This window comes from Hevea brasiliensis, chromosome 11 (assembly GCF_030052815.1).
Source record: "Hevea brasiliensis isolate MT/VB/25A 57/8 chromosome 11, ASM3005281v1, whole genome shotgun sequence".
Classification (NCBI taxonomy): domain Eukaryota; kingdom Viridiplantae; phylum Streptophyta; class Magnoliopsida; order Malpighiales; family Euphorbiaceae; genus Hevea; species Hevea brasiliensis.
Genome location: NC_079503.1, coordinates 91,672,925 through 91,693,825, shown reverse-complemented (window position 1 = coordinate 91,693,825; position 20,901 = coordinate 91,672,925). Strand labels below are relative to the sequence as shown.

The window sequence follows — 20,901 nt, the reverse complement described above, 5'->3', positions numbered from 1 at the left end:
ATTATTTTATATTTTCATAAAATTAATTAAAAATTAAAGTGAATGAAAATGAAAAATAATTATAATAATAAAAAATAAAAAATATTATTTTTATATTTTCATATAAATAATTAAAACAAAAAATTATTACTATAATTAATTTTAATTATTTAAATTAAAAAATGCAAAAAAAAAAAATTGTTTTCTATATTTTTTATAATTGAATAACATAGAAAATTTATAATTAACTATAATTAGAAATGCAAAATATTTGTTTATGTTTTCATATAATTAATTAAAATTAAAAAATAAAAATACAAAAAAGTAATTTATGTTAATTTTTATTAAGTACAAAAGAAGTTTCATTTGATTCTTCAGTTTATACATGCAAATTAAATATTAAAAAAAATTAATTTCATTTTCTTAATAAATTAAATATAAATGAAAATTTATTATTTAGTTTCTAATTTTACTTGATTTCAATATTGATTTTGATCTCAATGAGTGAAGCAAACAAGGTTTGCTCTCAATGGATATATACATAATTAATTTAATTTTATATAATGAAATGAAATATTTTGCTATATTTTAATTTAAATAAAATTATATAAATTATATATATATATATAATTCCCTTAAATAATTCTAAACATTAGTAATTCCCTCAAGAGATATATTGTACTACTTGTTTTGAAATTGATCAGTCCGGAGATTTTATTGATGAGGTTTAAGCTTTAAAGGTAGACGGTTATTACATTTATTACACAACGGCACAACCATGCAACTAGAGTGTGAAAGTGCTTGCTATGGGTGGCTTGGTTCAACAGCAACCGAGTGGGCTCCATGATTGATGGATGAGAGAGCCCTGTTCTTAATCAACTTATTCAGTTCTTGGATTGCAAGGGTGAGTTGATTGATGGCCAAATCATTCTTTAAAGCATTGTCTACATCTACAGTGCCCTGCAGCGGGCAACACCGAGGAGGAATAATGATAGGAGTAGGAGGAGGAGGAGGCGGAGGAGGAGGAGGAGGAGGAGGAGGTTCACATGGGGTGACAAAATGGTCTCCTCCTCCTCCTCCTGCACCTGGAGGAGGGTAAATGCCAATGCCTCCGCCAATGAAAAGATCCGGTTGGATTGCCTTACCAGGAGGATCAGGCTCGGTGCCCTTGAGGACTGGAACTTCTTGAGCCTGTCTGTGCAAGGCAACTGTTTCCTTAGCCTCTCTCATACCAGAAACATGAAGTCTATGAGCAGTGCACACCCCTAAGGTTAGTGAAGCAAACAAAGCTAGGTAAACCAAATTTGTTGCCATTTTTGGAGGCCTTAAGAGTGCTTTGGATGTGGATGGCTCTGCTACGAACAAGTGATGGTTTATATAGTGAAGAGCATAAGTACACCTAAACTACGAAAATGCTAGTAGGATAGCTTCAGTGGACTTATGATCATACGATTTGCTCTTGCAGGTAAAATATTAATTCATGATTCTGGCATGAATGGGCAGAATTTGTTTCCTGCGGTTAATGCACTGTTCAGTATGCCCCTAAACTGCTAAACCTCTCAGCCCATGAAAAATTGCAACCGAATGGCCCTTCAAGATTGCTTGTACAGATCAACAAGTGATCAATTTTAGCTGGTTTTTAGCTGCCACCACTGGGATGACGAAAAACAGAATCTTGCCACACCACTGGCTAGATCTATCAGAATCAACCCTGACCAACAACAAAGCTACCACCCGAATCCAAGTGCCAAAAAAGGGTATATCCCAATAGCTATGCTCCTCCAAGTCCTGCTTGGAAGCCGGGATTAATCAGGTTCATAAGTTCCTTTATCCTTCTCATGACTAGAACCATGTCCATACTTTAGCATAATCAAGAAAACAAGATAAACCCATTTCAGTAAACTACCATTCATATGCGTACAGAGGCTGATTCATTTATATAAGGAAAGTTTATGGAACAGTTTTATTGTTTGTCTGTAAATGGGCATTAAAAGTAGTATTGGTAGAGGGAAAGATAATAAGCTCACATATGATATATTTAATTTACATAAATTCAGCTGGGGACGTTTGTATTCCTCATATTTACGAAGAGACTAATTATTGTACAGACTGACTAGCTTCCAAACGGGTCCTATACTTCTAAGGTTCACAGAGCTCATATCAAGGTATTTCAAGGAAGAAAGGCCGACAAGTCACTCTAAGCTTTTCACTCCACATATACTTTGATGTCACTTTTATTTTTTAAAAGCCCATCATTTTTTAAATTGCAAACAAATTTTGAAATTGGTTAGTAATTATTGGATGAAAAAAAAAACTTTGTTTTAAATTTAATTCTGTTAATAAATCATGTATTTATATTCACAAACACTACATTTTATTTTATCATTTTTCATTTATTCAATAATTTTCTTCTCTTCCATTTCAATTTTTCTTCTTTTCTCTCACATTTGCTCAATTTTTTCTCTCATTTTCTTTCCTTTTTTCTCATTATCTTTTCTATTCTCTTGTCATTTTTTTTCTCTTTTCTCTCATTTCTTTCCTCTCTTCTCATTTTCTTTTCTTCTCTCATTATTTCTTTGTTTTTCTCTCATTTTCTTGTTTTCTTCTTTTTTCCATCATTTTCTTCATTTTCATTTTTTTTACTTCTCCCTTTTAATTTTTACCATATAATTTTATTTTCATTAATATAAATTTCCCTCATTTCATTTCTCATCTTTATTATTTTTATAAATGCCATTTTTATATTTCTAATAATTATTGGTCATAAAGAAAAATATACTTTTAATAATAAAATAATTTTCAACCTCAAAAAGTTAATCTGAAAATAATAATAAAATTTATTAGTTTAATTGAAAATAAATTTTCTTTTTCTTTTTTAATTTTTCAAATTACCAATGGATTATAATATTTATTATTTTTTTATTTTCTTTTGATATATCAATAAAGTTTGAAACTCGTTAATAAATACCAACAAACTTAAAATCCGTACGTAAAAAAATCAACAAGGTTCACTACAACCGAACTAATCCGTTTGTAGCTTTAATTACTAATAGATCTTATAGGATTACCAACAAAAAAATTTATTAGTAAACCTAAAAAATCTTGTGATATCTTGTTAGAAATATGCAAGTATAAAATTCACATATATAAGTTGAAATGACTCATAGGCTTATTGGCTTAATGTTTTGGGCTAGATGTAGTGTTGAGCCTATTAGTGGGTTCTTTCATAAAGCCCATCAAGGATAAGTACAAAAACGTTGGTTGGTGCTTCCTGTGGTGCTTTGATATATGGATGGAAGAGTCATGAGACTCCTGGTAGACCCAATGGAGCAAGAAGGCACTCTTTTAGGGAAGAATAGATCAATGGAGTGAAGATCCTTGATGCACGTGATGGCACTAGTATGACCCTTAGAGGTGCATGCTTGGGTGGGTTTAATGGAGTAATTGAGCTCTCAGTAACACCATAATACTTGAGTTAAGAAAAAAGTCCCCGTTTGAGGGAGAGTCGGTCTAATAAGCCCAATATAGAAAAAATTTATACTTGAGGGGGAGATTATTAGGAATATGCGAATGTAAACATCAGGAAAAATAGGATGAGTGCGAGATATATAAATGAAAATGATCCATAAACTCGTTGCCTTAAAAATATAATGTTAAGCACATAATTGTATTTTTTCATAAGACCCATAAAAAAAGATTCTTTTCAGCTGCTTTGAGTTCTTCATATATCTAATATAAATACGTGTTTTTTTATAAGATCCATAAAAAAAGATTTTCCTCATATACTTTAAGCTCTTCATATCTCTAACATATGTATCGACTCGTTATTATATTTGGATTCATTACCAGTCGTGATTGAGGGAGAGGCTGGAGTGAAAGAATGGCTACGAGTATATGAGAGAGAGAGAGAAAGAGAGAGGCAGGTAGAGGTGGATAAAAGAAGGTGATATTTTCCTTTTAAAATTTTTTAGGTCATTCTAAATTGTCACGTAGGTTCACATATCAACCATTAACTTAGTTATTACGCCAACTTTTGACCAGAAAGTATAATTATAGTTAAAGTTAACTCTAATGCTACATTGGATGGTAATTATTGTTGTGGATTTAGTTTTGTGGTGCGTGACTAGCGAGGCAATGTCCTCATGTTGAGGTGTTACAGATCAGTTGCCCGGTAACCAGTGGACAACGCATTAGTTGAAACAGCCACATTTGCCGTCTCTCGAGCTGTGGAGGCTGGGTCCTATGCTTTGTTGCTTGAATCGGATTCCTTAGCTTTGTTCCATCATCTTAGCAGCAATCAGTTCTCAATTTCATTTCATGGCACCCATCTTCTTCAACTCACGTCTTTAGTTAATCATTACACTTGTTTTACTATCTCTCATGTGTATCGTGAATTCAATAGTGCTGTTTCATGAAATATGACAGGTCCTTTCTTATTCTTCCCCATTCCTAACAAGGCTAAATTTATTTATAAATAAAATTAAAAAAAAAATTAAGACTCTATTAATTTTATAAAAAATATATATTTTTATATTTTTTAGTGTTTAGATATTAAAAAATAAAAAAATATTTTTTTAATAAAAAAATTTAATAATTTTATTAAATATAAAAATATTTATACATATAAAATATAAATATATATATAATTAATTTAACATTGTAATTAAACATCAATATTTTTTTAAAAATAATTTTCAAGAGAAATATTTTTTTATATATAAATTATTTTCTATAAAATAAACAAAATCTAAACTTATTGTGGATTTTTTTTAAATAAATAAAGGCTATATTTGACATTACGATTAATATCATTATTAAGAAAATAATTTTTTTAATATAATAATTAAAAAATATTAAAAAATAATTTAAATTTAATAAAATTTAATTATAAAAAATATTAAAATAATAATAAATTATTTTTTTAATAATATTTTTATTTAAAAAATAATTTTAATCCGACCAGTTACAAAATCTATAGTGAATTATAAAATTAGGAATCAACCAACAACTTGGCAATAAGGATTCATCATTATTGTTGGGCTACCTTGATATGGTTTAATATAATATAATATAATTAAAATAAAAAAATAAATAATATAATGTATATTAATAATTTTTATTACCACGCGGCGAATAATCAAGTGATGAGGATTATTGTGACAATTATATAGTGATGGCTTAAATGGTAAGGTAATAATCATTATATGAATTAAAGTATAATTAATTATATAATATAATTATTATTTTTCTATAGAATCAAACAAGTAATTAAAAATATAAAATAATCTTAGTTTTATTATATCCTATTATCAAACAATTTATGTCTATGCATGGTTGCTGGGATTATGAGTCGAATAAAAGAATTATCTCGAAATTGAAAGAGAAATATTAACGAATCCAATTTATATTTATTATTTTAGTAGAGTTATAATTTTCTTTTTATCAAAAATTAAATCAAAATTGTATTAAAATTGAAACTGAATCGATTTTATATGTATATTTTTTTATATTTTTTAAAATTATATATATATATATATATATCATCTTTAATTATATAATTAAATCAATTGATCATATAGTAAACTTTTTAATTCTTAATTAGATATGCTTGTTTTAGTTAAATACTATTTCTTTGTCTTATAAAAATAGGTTTTTTTTTTTTATTTTTTTCCAAATTATAAATCACTTTCTTTTAAAATAATAATAATTTATTTGTTAACTTACTAACTTGCCTTTATTTAATATGCATTAAAAAAATAAAAACTATTTAATATGAGTAATAGATATATTAAGAAAAAAAAAGTTTATTACTTTAATTATGTTAACTATATTTTCTTAATTCATGTGAAAATGGAAAAAAGCTTATCAAGGAAGTATATATATATAATATATTTCTAATATTAATATTATTATTTTAATTTTAACCACTCCATTATTTTATTTGGTTTCTTAATGTTAACAATTTCATTGTTATTTTTATTCTTTTAAAATGAATATAAAAATATTATAATTTTAGGTGAAAAATTAAAGTCGAACTGAAATCAAAATTAAAATTAAAATTAAAATTATATCAAAATTAATTGAAATCGAACTAGAATCAAGATTGAAATTTATTTTGATTATAAATATTTAAAATCAAAGGGTCCAAAGTTTGATTTTAATTTCAATTCTTAGACAGAACCAAACTTTGGATCAAAATGTTGAAAGGTCTTTGAATTGGATAGTTATTTTTAACTTTTAATTTAAAATATATTTTTAACTTATAAAATAATTTAAAAATAAATACTTAATTATTTAATAAAATTATTTAAAATAACTTTTAAATATTTAGTTAAAAATTATTTAAAAATAGTTTAATTCATTCAAATGACTTAAAAAATATATAATTGAATAATATAAATATTTTTAAAAATTATTAAAATAAATAAATTATAATTAAAATTTTTTTAAATAAATTTTTTAAATTATAAATTAAAATAAATAATTATTTTCTTATAACTTCCTGCTTAATTTTAACAGCCTGTAAACTAAATAAATTAGTCCACAAGGAGCTTACAAAGGAAGCTAGCCAATACATCATATTCAAATTACAATCATACAAAGAAGACGCGTTAAGAGGGAATCAAATCCGGCTGTTGCTGTTGCTGACAGGGTGAGTATTATTTGGTTCACAATAAAGAAATCGAATTAAATCATTTTAATTTAGTAATTTAATTTAATTTTTAAAATAATTTGATTCGATTTAATTTTTTATTATAAAAATTTTGATTCAGTTTGATTTTGAAAAGAAAAAATCAATTAAACTCAATCGAATCGAATATTTTTTTATTTTTGATTTAATTTATTTTTATAGAAAATTTATGAATTATATGTAATTATATATATATAAATTATTTAATTTTATTGATTAATAGTTATTAAGTTTAAATCAAGATTAAAATCAGATTAAATAACTTAAAAGTTAAGTCTAAATTAAAAAATTAAATAAAAATTAAAATCAATTAATTTGAATCAAACAAAATAAAAATAGAATGATTTGATTCGATTTAATTTTTTATTTATTTTAATTTAATTAAATTTTTAAAATTTATAATTTAATTCTTATGTTTTAATTTAATTTGATTCAATTCGGATGTGAAAAGTTGCTGATAGGAAATTGCGCGCCAAAAGGCGTTCATTTTTAGCATTTGTTTCTTTTAATATTTCTTTTTTTTTAATTTAAAATACGCAAAAGAGACACTCTACAGCTACTCAATATGCTTCCCATCTCTTATATATATATATATATATATATATATATATATATATATATATATATATATATAAATCACTCAGAAACCTCAAAAGATAATAGCTCCTCCAATCTCTCTGCTCAACTTCTCTGGTAATTCCCTTCTTTTTGGATATTTAATTGAATTTGCATTCTGATCCATGGCTTGAATTCCGAGCTTGATTGCAGTATTTCGATTCTGATTTTGATTATTGATTGTCTTTTTTTTTTTTTTTGGTTAGATTTAGACTACATTTTGTGTACTCTGCTTGCTTGAATGAATTGTTATGTCAATTGATTGAAATAATATTGATTGTGGATATCTGCGGTGTTTCGCCTGTTGATTTCTTTTTCATAGTTGATGAACGTGGCTTTTAGCGCTCGATTATTTGTGCTTGCGGAATCAGATAATTTGTGGTTGGGTTAAATGCCCCATTCGTTAATGAGCCAATAGTAAGAAAAGAACAGTAAATGAGGTTCATTTGATGGTACGTTGATGGCTCTAAGCAGCCTTGTGGTTGATGAGCATATCACATATGATTTCATTATTTAGGTGGACACCTTTCAATTTGTGGATTTGGTTTCTCTTCATTTCTTTTGGTTCTTATGTTATTCTGGATAGTGCTGTTGTTGGTTCATTTGTGGTGGTTGTTTTGAAAGTTGATGGTATAAGATTTTAAAAATTTTATGTTTCCAGTTATTACAAGAATGAGTTAATATCTTTCAAAACCATCTCTCTCTCTCTCTCTCTCTCTCTCTCGCTCTATATATATATATATATATATGTCACCTACTATTCGAAGTTACATCTACTTGTTAAAGCCTCGGGAATAGTTTTATTGTTCTGCATAGTTTCAGCAATTTTACTTATTTTAGTTAGCAAATAAGCATTTGAATAGTCAGTATTGTATATTGAGCATTTAGAGGGAAAAGTAATGCATATGCATATTCCTTGCTGCAGCATCTCTATGGAGCTGCCTTTGCGTGTAGCAAATGATGCTGTTTTACCTACCTCTTGTCATTTTCTTTTTAATGATTTGGTTATGATGTTTCATTGATTCTTTAGCAACTTGTGTTAAATTATGAATTATGTCATCCTACCAATTTTAGGTCCTGAATTGCACATTAAACCCATCTTTTTTTTTTAATTATTTTTCAGTGTCAAAATATATTTAAATGGAAGCATCTATTTTGAACACAAAGTATGAAGATAGTGATAAAAAGACATTGAAAGGTTTGTTTGAGGCATTTGGCTCTTTGTTTTCCCTTCAAGATATAGCTTCTGCTTATTACAAGGCAAACCAAAATGCAGATTTGGCTGGTGAAATCCTGTATGACATGCAGGAAATTCAGGAATGCACCTCTACCACTGCAGTTGTTGCATCCAACAGAGGGGCAAGAAGTGTAAAATCTTCCAAATCATGCTATGATACAATTTCTGAGAAACCATGTTGCACAAATAGAAAGTTCAGAGCTTCAAAGCAAATCTGGCGTCCACTTTCAGGAGGAACTATTCCAAGCATTCTCGGCAAAGAATCTGTTAATTCCACACTAGTAGCCAACTCTTCCTGTATGGAAACCAAACCAATGAAATTGGATGCAAAGGAATTGCCAATGTCTGAACTGTGGGGAGAGGAAACTAAACTGAACCCATCAAAGAAAGATCACATGTATAAGGATATCGGAGATTTTCTTTTCAGAATGCTAGGAGATGGCTTTCAGCTGGAAAGAGACGAGATTCGACAAGTTCTTGGTAGATCATGCTTTATATTTGGGGGCAAGGGGGGTTTATATTCTTAAGTGATGTCTTTGATTTCACATTATATCATGTCGCTGCAAGTAAATGAAGTATTTAGTACGACTGCTGATCTAGTTTTTTATTAAATATGCAGATAAATGTGGATATGACGTGCAAAAGGTATGTGTAACTTTTTATTATTCAGGTTTGTTTCAACTTATCACAAATGCCCATTTCTTTTACAATCACATCATTAATTTGTTAAAGGAAAATCTCACCTATGCTCATTCTCATTCAAGTTGATGAAACTTATATATGCCCCATATACTATCAGTTAACATTTTCTTCCATAAAGAGATAGGAAATGAGCCACTTTTGTTGTTTTTCCAATTATTAAGCATTAAAGGGTTAAAGATTACATAAATAAAAAGACCAAAAGATTCCATGGATGAAGGCCTTGATAAATGAGGGTAGAGTCACCAGCCACAAACCTTACACGTTGATGTGTTAAAATTTGTGATTGCATCTTATCATAGGGCGTACCCTTAAAATTTTTGTCCTTGATCAGTTTTGAATGCCTTGTATTTTATAGCAGCCACATGCATGGCTCTATTGAAGGATATAAGTTTAAGGAGCTTCATGGCATGGAAAAATTGAGTTGGAAAAAGAATAGAGCAATTTTTTCCCTTGATAAATTTATCATGAAACCATCCTATCATATTAATAAGAAATCAGGGGCTGTTTTTAATAGATCATCTCCTCTATGAACTTTACTCTTATCTTTCTATCATCTTCTTTTTGATAGCAAGGTGCTCTCAAACCAGCCCTCAAGTTGTAAGTTTCGGCAATTCAATTGTGAATTCTTCACCTTTTCTTCTTTTTTTCCCCCAAAATTTTTACTCATTATAGATGTCAGGGGATCTCAGGGCCTTGTCTATAATTCATTGGGCGTAATATTGACATCTCTTATATTTCTTTAGATCTGTTTGATTGTCTTTTGATATTACTTCCTTGTTGTTTTAAGTGTTGGTTTGCCTAATGCTTTAAGTTGGTCATTTCAGATTCTAGTGGGCTTTTTAAAGAAAATACTTGTTTGGTGGATTGTTTATTACTAGTTATATTTTTTCGGCATAATTCATGCAACCTTTTCCCCTCTTCAAGTTGATAATGCAATTATCTTTATTGTACCAGCTTTGATCCCTATTTTTGGATGAAAGGAAGCATGCTGTTAACAACTATCAAACACTTAAACAATCTAGTATCATAATTTTCATTTCAATAGCATGAACGGTGATCAAATTCTTGGTGGTTTTGGTGTAAAGTTACTCCATTTGTAACATGGAGTTCACAGGTTCAAGCCATGCGAACAACCTCTCTGCAGCAAGGATAAAGCTGCATACATCAACCCTCCCCAAAGCCCACAAGAGTGGGATGCTTTGTGCACTGGGTCACCTTTTAATCATCAACTTTATAATGTTTTAACAACGGCTCGTTACATCATAGCAGCATGACCAAATAAAACCCCTTGTATAGGTTGGAAGGTTTACTTGTTTGATCAATAGAAAGTTAATCAATGTTTTAAATCATGTGCTAGGATCCTGCATTTAAGATAAAAGAATCTTAAGCAAGTATTAAATAGACCAAAAGAAAAAGGAATTATCAATTTATATCAATGTTTCTCTTATCTATTCCTTGTGTGTGGCACATTAATTTACAAACCTAGAATATAATCGTATTTTATCGAAGAAAACTTTGGTTTTCACTATCTTCAATTAAAAAATAGAAAATAATAAAAAAATATTTTTCTATTAATAAAAAAAGATGTTAGGGCTATTAATTTTGTTTAATCTGCTCAGTTCCTTTTTAATAAAGAATTCATCAAGATACTGCATATTTTAACTGTTAAAATTTTGCCTTTTCCTGTCTTTTGTGAACCTTTCAGAGCATGGAGAAACTATTAGATTTGTCTGCAGAGACTTTGGATGAAGCGAACAAATCCCTTGGTAAATCCACTGAAAAGGTCAGTATGACTGCCAAAATTTAAGAATGCTAGTTGTTGGTTGGATCATGCTGAAAAGGCTGTTGATCCTCTTATTTAATTGAGGTCAAAAGGGAAGGACAATTTGATTTGTATTTTGTGGAGTATAAAAACAATTATTTCAGATACTTTGTAAGCTAAGCAACTACCACATTCTCTGAAATTATGGATTTTGTGAAATGTGTGGAGTGAATGGTTTTGTGTGTTGCTTTCTTTGAATCTCTGGTGATGGATTGTGAGAATGTTTTATATGCTCAAACTTTACTTGTTCAGTGATTTGCCCTGAATAATATTGATTTTTCCCATCCTGGTTCTTCTTTGTCTGCTTGCTAGTATTGCACATTGTCTTAAACTTGTTTACAGTTTTGCTTAATGTAAAATGAAAGAATTACCTTTTTTAAGCCCAGGAGCTTCTTCATTTTTAACTGTCACTTTACATATTTCACAAAATTAATTCAATTGAGGTATAGATTTCTCAAGTGTTGCTAGCCTTCTTATATAACAATAACTTTATGTTGATCGTAGTTTTTCTTCCTATCTACCTATATTAAGGCAACATTAAGGTGCTTGATTAATGCTTCTTTTTCTTATTTAATGTTCTTTACAGAATGTAGATGTGCATTCAAATTCTGATGAACATTCTTATCAAAACAAAGTGCCACCAATGAATTTTTCCCATGAGGGGTATGTTACTTGTACATTTCTAATAAGTTATTTTTATTTTCCAAGAAAAGCATGGTCACTAAAATTTCTGCCATCAACTAGTTTTTCTTATAAAGAGGGATAGATAGGATTAACTTATCCTTGTGATTTTTGGATCTCTCTCTCTCTCTCTCTCTCTCTCTCTCTCTCTCTCTCTCTCTCGTGCTTGTGTTCATTTAGTGATGCCAATGGAATTTCAAATATAAATGAGGGAGGTCTACCTGGACAAGAGGAGAGAAATGATATTCAGAAGGAAGTATTTGTTGCATTGTTTAATGTTGCTGACAGATCTGAAGGGTTATCTAGAAGAGTAGCAAGGACAGCGAGGAGGCCTAGGGTATTAGGAGAACTGGTTGTTGAACCTCCAAAAGACTTTACCTTAGAACACAAACCTGATTCTGTTGTTTCAAAGCAAGATAATGGCAATGGTATGTAATTTTTTGCATTTTTTAAGAAGCATTGTTGACCAAGTATTTATATGGAACTTTGATGTAGCCAGCAAGAAACTCTAGAAAAAACAATTTAAAAGAAATTTAGAATTATGTTTTATATTTCACAGATCATATCTGGGACATCATTGAGTGCTTTCTAGTCTCATGGAGTCTTATATATAGGTTTATTTGTATAAATAAGCTATTGGAGTCGTACTTTAGCATTCACAATTCTTAACCTCGTTAGAGGAGTCTGGGATGTAATTCTTTGTTCTTACTTTGAATATTTTACTTTAATGGTTTCTGCTCATTGTTGAAGAATTGTTTAGTATTTAATCTTTTCAGTTGAATTTGCATAAAGATTAGGAGTTTATTGACTGTATATGTACATATGCTTTTAGTATTTTATTTTCAGAGTTTTAAATAGTAAAAAGTGAAGAGAATTTACGGCAAATGAGTTTTTTCGGATTGTGTAATGTAATTCAACCATAGATGTTATGCTTAAGGAAGTGTAAGACTTAAAATCTCATTGCCATTTTTCGGTCCAATTTGAAACGAACTTTTATATAATTTTATGAAATTTTCATTATGAAAACCTTATTAAGTTGCATCATTTCTTTACAACTTACAGGTCACAGTGCTAAACTTCCATTGCAAAAGGCTCATAAAACCTGGTCTTTTGTCTGTTATTTTGCTTCCTAAATCGTAATTATACTCATTTACAAAACCTAGTATTTCCAAACGCACTCTTACTCTTCTGAGCTTTCAAACCAACCCAAAACCAGTCCAAAATAGTCTAACCTGCTGGATGTCTTGCATCAACCCTGTAGAAGATATGAACGCTTCAGAAATGAGACTTGATGTCCTCTTAATGGAATCTTATTGGTTTTCATCCTGAGTCAATTGTCAATTGCCATTGCCAATTGCAGATGATGATGAAGAGGATAGTTACCAGAAGCTTCGTAGAGCTGTGAAGGAGTATCGGGTCACAATGAAGGAATATTATAAAGCTGTAAGTTGCTTGTCCATTTTGTTTCCTCCGTAATTATCCTTTCATGGATAGCAATGCTTTATATATATAAAATGAATTGTTATTTTTTGATACAGATACCATAATGTACATTTAATAATCTTACTAATTGACAATTTATCTCCATGTGAATATACTTGTAGAAAGAGATGATTCTCATTGATTTCAATTAATCTGTACATGGGTATATATATATACAATTGATTCCTATAATTATGTTCTACTAATTAGGAAGAAATCCTAAATAAGAAATCCTAAATAAGAAATCCTAAATAGAAATACAGAATACAGAATATACAGAGAAATAATATAGTGATTGACTTTCCATAACACTCCCCCTCAAGTTGGAGCATAGACGTTAATCATGACCAACTTGTTACAAATGTAGTCAATCCTAGCTCTATTCAGAGCTTTTGTAAAAATATCTCCTAACTGCTCTCCAGTTTTGATGTGTCCTGTTGAGATGATCTGTTGTTGAATCTTTTCACGAATAAAGTGACAATTAATCTCAATATGTTTGGTCCGCTCATGAAACACCGGATTAGAAGCAATATGAAGAGCAGCTTGATTATCACACCACAATTTTGCAGGCAGGGAGATCTTAAAACCTGTCTCATCTAGTAATTGAAGTATCCACATTACCTCACATACTGATTGTGCCATGGCTCTGTATTCGGATTCAGCACTAGATCGAGAAACTACACTCTGCTTCTTGCTTCTCCAAGACACTAAATTTCCTCCAATAAAAACGCAATATCCAGTAGTTGACCTCCTATCAACCTTAGATCCAGCCCAGTCGGCATCTGAAAAACATTCAACATTCAAATGCCCATGATTACCATATAGCAAACCTCTTATTGGAGCGCCCTTCAGATAACATAAGATTTGTTCCAAGGCTTCCCAATGAGCAAAAGTTGGGGAAGACATAAACTGACTTACCACACTAACGGCATAAGTAATGTCAGGTAGTTCAATTTTCCTACCAATCTCCTGTATCTCTCTAGATCTTCAAACAACTCACTATCCTTGTAAAGTTAGAGTCATTGGTGCGCTACAAGGCTTAGCACCTAATTTTTCTGTCTCTGTCAATAGATCGAGGACATTTTCTTTGAGACAAGAAAATACCCTTCTTACTTCTCATAACTTCGATAGTCAAGAAATACTTTAACAATCCCAAGTCTTTGGTCTGAGTTTGGAGAAAGGTTTTAAGAGATGAAATAAGTCACTCCCGGTGATGACAATGTCATCCACATAGACTACCAAGAGAATTAGACCTCGGATTGCCTATAAAATCTTGAGTGATCACACTTACTCTTTTGCATACCAAATTCTGTGAATCTCCCAAACCATGCCCTAGGACTTTGTTTCAAGCCATAAAGAGACTTAAAGCCTACAAACTTTACCCAACTCCGAGCAACAAACCCAAGTGGTTGCTCCATATACACCTCCTCAAGATCACCATGAAGGAAAGCATTCTTAATATCCAATTGATGGCCAATCATATGTAGCTGCTAAAGAGATAAACAAGCGAATAGAAGTAAGTTTAGCTACGGAGAAAAAGTATCGAATAATCAACCCCATATGTCCGAGCATATCCTTTTGCTACTGTGCTTTTAACCTAGCAATGAACCATCAGGATTTACAAATACCCATTTGCAATCAATAGCTTTCTTACCGGCAAAGGCAATAGTTCCCATGTACCATTAGCATCTAAAGCCTCCATTTCCTCTTTCATAGCATCACACGTGAGACAAAGGCCTCACAAACAGTATTAGGGATAGGAACAGAGTTTAAAGAAGTAACAAAACACCGAGAACAAGAAGACAATTGATTATAAGAAACAAAAGAAGAGATAGGGAAAGTACATGAACGTTTACCTTTACGAAGAGCAATGGGTAAGTCTTGATCAGAATCATGATCATCTCCCTGGAGGATCAATCTCAATTTCCTGGAATAAACATGAACAACGGGAGGTCGAGTAGGTCTAGAGACAGAAGGAACAGGCTGTGGGAGAGGACTAGACATTGGTTGGACAGTATATATTAAGAGATCATCCTCCTCCCTCTGACTCTCATACACAGATGATGGAGGAAAAAATAGAGTGGACTCAAAAAATGTGACATCTGCAGAAACAAGATAACGATTAAGAGTAGGAGAGAAACAACGGTATCCTTTTTGGAGCCGGGAGTACCCAAGGAAGACACATTTGAGAGAGTTTGGATCAAATTAAGTAACATTGTGAACATCACGCACAAAAAGGTACAACAAAAATACGTGGTTCAATAGGGAACAAAGATTTTGTAGGAAACAAAGCAAGATAAGGAATATCCCCATTAAGCATACGATTGATCAAAAACATGCATCCGCCCAAAAGTGTTTAGGTACTTTCATTTGAAAAAGAAGAGCACGAGTTACCTCAAGAAGATGCCGATTTTTTCTTTCGGCCACGTCATTTTGGGATGGGGTATCTACACAGGAAGACTGATGAAGAATGCAATTTTGTGTCATATAAGACTGAAATTGTGCTGAAAAGTATTCTTTGGCATTGTCACTTCTTAATATGCGCACAGAAATATTAAATTGAGTTTTGATTTCATTACAAAAGGCACAAAAGATAGAAAACAACTCAGAACGATTCTTCATTAAATATAACAAGGTAACACGAGAGTAATCATCAACAAAAGTAACAAAATAACGAAATCCAGTTTTAGAAGTAACAGAACAAGGACCCCAAACATCAGAATGAGCTAACTCAAAAGGGAATGAAGCCCGTTTATTGACTCTAGACACAGAAGGCAAACGATGATGTTTTGTAAACTGACACGACTCACATTCTAGTACTGATAAAGACTGAAATTGAGGACACAACTTCTTCATGGTAGATAAAGAAGGATGACCCAATCTACAATGAGCTTCAAGAGGTGTTAAGAGCAAACAAGCGAACATGATTTTCCATAATGTAGAGACCACACGACTCGCGTCCTCTACCAATAATCAAAATCAAACAAACAAAAAAGGAAATAGAACAATTTAAGGTGCGAGTAAGTTTACTAACAGTAGATTAAAAGAGAATTTTGGTAGACACAAAGCAGAAGACAAAGAAATTGAACCCATGACACAAGAAGTAGAATCATCGAGGAAGTGAGATTAGATTGAAAAGCGGATAGAAGACTAGAATTACATCATGTGATAATCAATAACCCATTTGGATGAAGAAGACACAAGGCATGTAGTGGATTTACGACTCAGTGATGTGACGCAGTAGGCTTTAGAGATGCGGAAAATTGTGCAAAATCCTCTGCAGATACCAAAATAGTTTTCTCGGAGGAAAGAATTTTCTGCTGCCATATTTGCCATCGATTTTTCCTGACAATTATATTTTGTATGGCCAGGCTCATGGCAATAATAACAAATGACTCCTCTTGAGTCCTGATTAGAACTAGCCTCTCCATTACGCTGATTACTTCTATTGCCTGTAATTCCTCCTCTACTTCCTCTTCTATTAATTTGGATTAAGGCTAATAAGAGCACTCGAAGATTGAGTTTCATGCAAAGAGGAAATCTCAGAACTGGAGAGAATCTGAGATTTAGCAGTCTCATACTCTGAAGAAAGGCCTGCAAGAAAACTCATAACAGCCAATTGCTCCCGTTGGGCCTGTTGAACTTTCACATCAGGACTAAAAGGCAACAATACATTAAGTTCCTCATATACCCGTTTAAAATCCATAAAATAAGCTGTGAGAGACTTATCCTCTTTCTCAGCACTGTAAAATGCCTTACAACATCATAAATACGGGAGATATTCCCTTTACCAGAATACAAAAAATCTAAGTAATCCATCAATTCCTTAACAAATCACAAATCAAGCAAATACCGAAATAGGATCTGAGAGCCAAACCTCAGAAGTCCTTTAATGGCATATTGGATCAGGCAACAGCACACAGTGGTGGAATGAGGGGATTAAGGCGACGCCGGCGATGTTGATCGGGGTTGAAACGGCCGGTCGGCGGCCAAGGTCTCTCCTGAGCTGGGTAGTGAGAACAAATAGTCACCCTAGATTGATGACCTGCTCTGATACCATGTAGAAAGAGATGATTCTCATTGATTTCAATTAATCTGTACATGGGTATATATATATACAATTGATTTCTATAATTGTGTTCTACTAATTAGGAAGAAATCCTAAATAAGAAATCCTAAATAGGAATACAGAATACAGAATATACAGAGAAATAATATAGTGATTGACTTTCCATAGCAATACTGATCATAAATAGTTAGGGGCCTGCTGTGCTTTCTTACTCATACATGTATTATCTGCAATATTGTTTGTCAATTGCATTTTTATCTGGAAATGATGAAATAAGCATGTTTGTTTCTTGTCAGGCGGTCAATGCATTCGCAAAGGGAGACTATGATCGAGCTAACAAACTTATGGATGAGGTAAGGCTTCTGACTGTCATCTCAACGGAGTATAACCAGTGGTAATAATTTCTTCTACTTATAATTATCATTTTTATTTTTTCTTCGACCATGTGACAGGCACTCAGAGTCAAAATATAGGTGTGGTTTATTTATTTTTCATAGTTGGTAAGCTGGGTGAACCACAAGATAAAAACCAAAATTTGCCTTAAGGTTTAAATAGCAAAAATGGAAATGATTTCAAATGGAATTGTCATATGATTGACCTTTAACCTATGAATCTAAGAAGGGATCTCATACAGATCATTTGTCATGTTTTAAAGATTATTTTTGCATGGTTTTTTTTTTTTAGCTGTAAATGCCATTGGCGTTGCAGGGACATTTTTTTCATGAAAAGGCTCGCAAGGCAGATGAAGAATCTAGTCAGAAGATATTTGAAATGAAGTTAGTGATTTTCTTCAGTAATGTTTGCCTGTAATCAGTGATCTTTTTGGTTCTCTCTTGTCCTCTTTCATTTTCTCCCTAAATATTTATCTTTATTAATTTCTTCAGAAATGTAGATACAAATGATGTATTAACCCTTGATCTGCATGACCATGGTGCCAAGGAAGCAATGCGTCTTTTGAAGCGTCATCTTGCTTCTCTTTCTGGCATCTCATGTATGTTGACATTACCTTGTTCTTTCATTTTGCTTTTGAATCATGTCAAATAAAAAGAAATGATCCAAGTCATCTTTTGCATCAGCAATTAAGTACCTGAAGGTCGTGATTGAGACGAATGAGGAAGATACCTCAAAAGGGGCTCGCAGGAGATTGGTAAGTTTTACCTAATTTATTGAACCTTGCCTTTTCTGAATTCAATGGGACTGGTACATTAGTGCAAATACTATTACCTCTCAAATAGAATAGAAATTCTTCACCTTTTAAGCCAATCTTGAGCTCTATAGTGCAGATCATTTACAAAAATAAAAAGAAAATGAATGAATGCCATGAATCATTGTTGGATATGAACTGAAATAATTTGAATGTTGTCAAGAGCTGTATGTTTGCTGACTCATGCAACATGTCTAACTTGTCCATTGATTTTGTTCTGATACTTTTGTAAGATTTATTCAATAATCATAGTCTAATCTGAAACCTTAGTACTATGGTTTCAAGGTTTCTTTTGATTGCAATCCAACTTCTGATGAAAATTAGTTATAGGCTCACATTGACTTAAAATTATTCTTTTGCATAGGTTATGAAGCTGTTAGAGAAGGAATCAATTAAGTGGACAGAAGGAGGAGATGCTGGAACAATATTAATTCGTTTGGATAAAATCAACCCAAAATGCTTGAGCTTTGCTAAAAGATATTATGCAGCTTAGGATCTTGTTCATTCCTCATAAAATCTTTATTTTCACTAAATTTCAAGTCTTTTTTTTTTTCTCTCTTTTTTAGGGAATAAATGGCAAGTAACTATTATGATAAGAAATGTGAAAGGATTTCCTGTGCCGCAGTGCGATACATTTGAAATTTAAAGAGTTTTTTTTTTTTAATTGGTATTTTATAAGCAAGTATTGTCAAAGCTAGTAAATTTGAGCTTCATTCTTGTGTTGCTTCAAACTCTAAACGAAGCCAAGGCATTTTTCAGTTTGAATTATTTTAATACTGCTTATGAAAAATACCTTTTTAATATAATTGTCACATAAGTAACAAGTTTTAAAAAATAGGTTACCAGGAGTGAAGGTGGAATTTTTTGTTTAATCTGTATATAATACAACCAAGTGATGTATATTAACTAAATTTTAAGTAAATGGTGCCTAAATTTTTTCAAAAATATAAAAAAAAATTGGATGCAATTATTATAACTTTGATTTTTTTTTAAAAAAATATGCTTAATGTTGTTAAATTAAATATTCACATTAAGATTTGTCCTCTTGTGATTTCAATGAAGTACATATTTTAATTGATTTATGTATGAATTTTTATGTAAATATTTAATTTAAGAATTGTTAAAATTCTTTTATAAGGTCAAGTTTATATTAAGCTTCACATGCACAATTTTTAGTATCAAATTTATAAGCTTTTTAATTGTAAATTTATGTCTACTTTTATACCATGCCTTAAATAATAAGAGTTATTATTATTATTAGAATTGCTAAAAAAATATATCCTCTAATATATTAACTAGAAAAATTAAAAATAAATTTAATATTTATTAATGTATTTTAATAATAAGGATAAATTGCATCAATAGTCCTTGAACTAACGAGTTATTTCATTTTCATTTCTAAACTTTAATTTGTTGTTATAAAATTCCTCAATTTCAATTTATTTAAAAAAAAAAATTTCAAACTTAAGAATTATTTCATTTCCATCTTTGAATTTCAATTTATTGTAATAAAAATCCTTAATTTTAATTTATTTTCATAAAAATCTCATAACATGTAACAACAAGTTTATAGATTAAAAAGGATAAATTATTGTTTTATCTATTTTTTTTTTAAAAAAAATTATGATTTAATCCTTCAATTCCTTTTCTCTTTCTCTCTCATCTTTATAATTAAATTAATTGATAATTATAATTTATATTATAATTTTATTTTATTTATTAAATTTATTAATATATATTAATCAAAATATAATTAATTTGAAATTATCAACCAATCCCTATGCTTTCCCAAATGCCACCTTCTACTGTTGTTATTCCTCCTACCTCTATCCAAGTTGGTGATGAGAATTAACTCTCTCCTTTGACGATCAGTGCTGCTCAGAGATGACAATGGGTAAGTTACTCATATAAATCTGAATTTAATTAATATTATCAAAACTCAAACTCATTTCAAACTCGATTAAAATTTATCTTAATTATTATTATTAAAAAAAAACTCAAATTCGTTTAATTTTATATATTTTAATTAATATTTTACATAAAAAATTATTTTAATTAATAATTTATATTTTAAAAATATAATAATTTCATAAATATTTAAATTTTATTTTATATAAAATAAAATAATAAAAATTTATAAATATTATTATAAAAAAATATATTCTATATTTAATTAAATATTTATATAAACAAGTTTGGATAACGGATACCTAATATACAAAATCCAAAGGCTTATATGGATACGTCGAGGGTGGACTTGAGATGAAGAAAAACAGAGTGGTGAGAAAAGTGACGAAGAGAAAGAATTCATGATGAAAAATGGAGGATGTGGCAGCGCTAGAGATAATAACGGATTGAGTTTTGCTAGTGCTCGATCCAACGTAACTCTAAATATATTAGAGCTCCATTGGATCGAGCA

General features: G+C 30.4%; 1 protein-coding gene across 5 annotated transcripts; it reads left to right on the top strand.

The window, feature by feature from the left end:
- The first annotated feature begins 7,280 nt into the window (after positions 1-7,280).
- On the top strand, positions 7,281-19,146 carry LOC110649152 (putative nuclear RNA export factor SDE5). 5 transcript variants are annotated; one of them, XM_058130302.1, is made up of 13 exons: positions 7,288-7,363; positions 8,409-8,483; positions 8,562-9,002; positions 9,142-9,167; positions 10,930-11,007; positions 11,633-11,709; positions 11,908-12,155; positions 13,088-13,170; positions 17,575-17,631; positions 17,987-18,054; positions 18,163-18,269; positions 18,355-18,425; positions 18,847-19,146. In XM_058130302.1, the coding sequence occupies exons 2-13, from the start codon at positions 8,426-8,428 to the stop codon at positions 18,973-18,975; spliced, it is 1,443 nt and encodes a 480-aa protein (XP_057986285.1). In that variant the 5' UTR covers positions 7,288-7,363; positions 8,409-8,425; the 3' UTR covers positions 18,976-19,146. The 5 variants fall into 5 exon arrangements, 4 of the variants coding, with proteins under 4 accessions (XP_057986284.1, XP_057986285.1, XP_057986286.1 ...); XM_058130303.1 differs by lacking the exon at positions 7,288-7,363 and adding an exon at positions 7,608-7,737; XM_058130301.1 differs by having other exon boundaries at positions 7,283-7,363; positions 8,409-9,002.
- Positions 19,147-20,901: the final 1,755 nt, after the last annotated feature.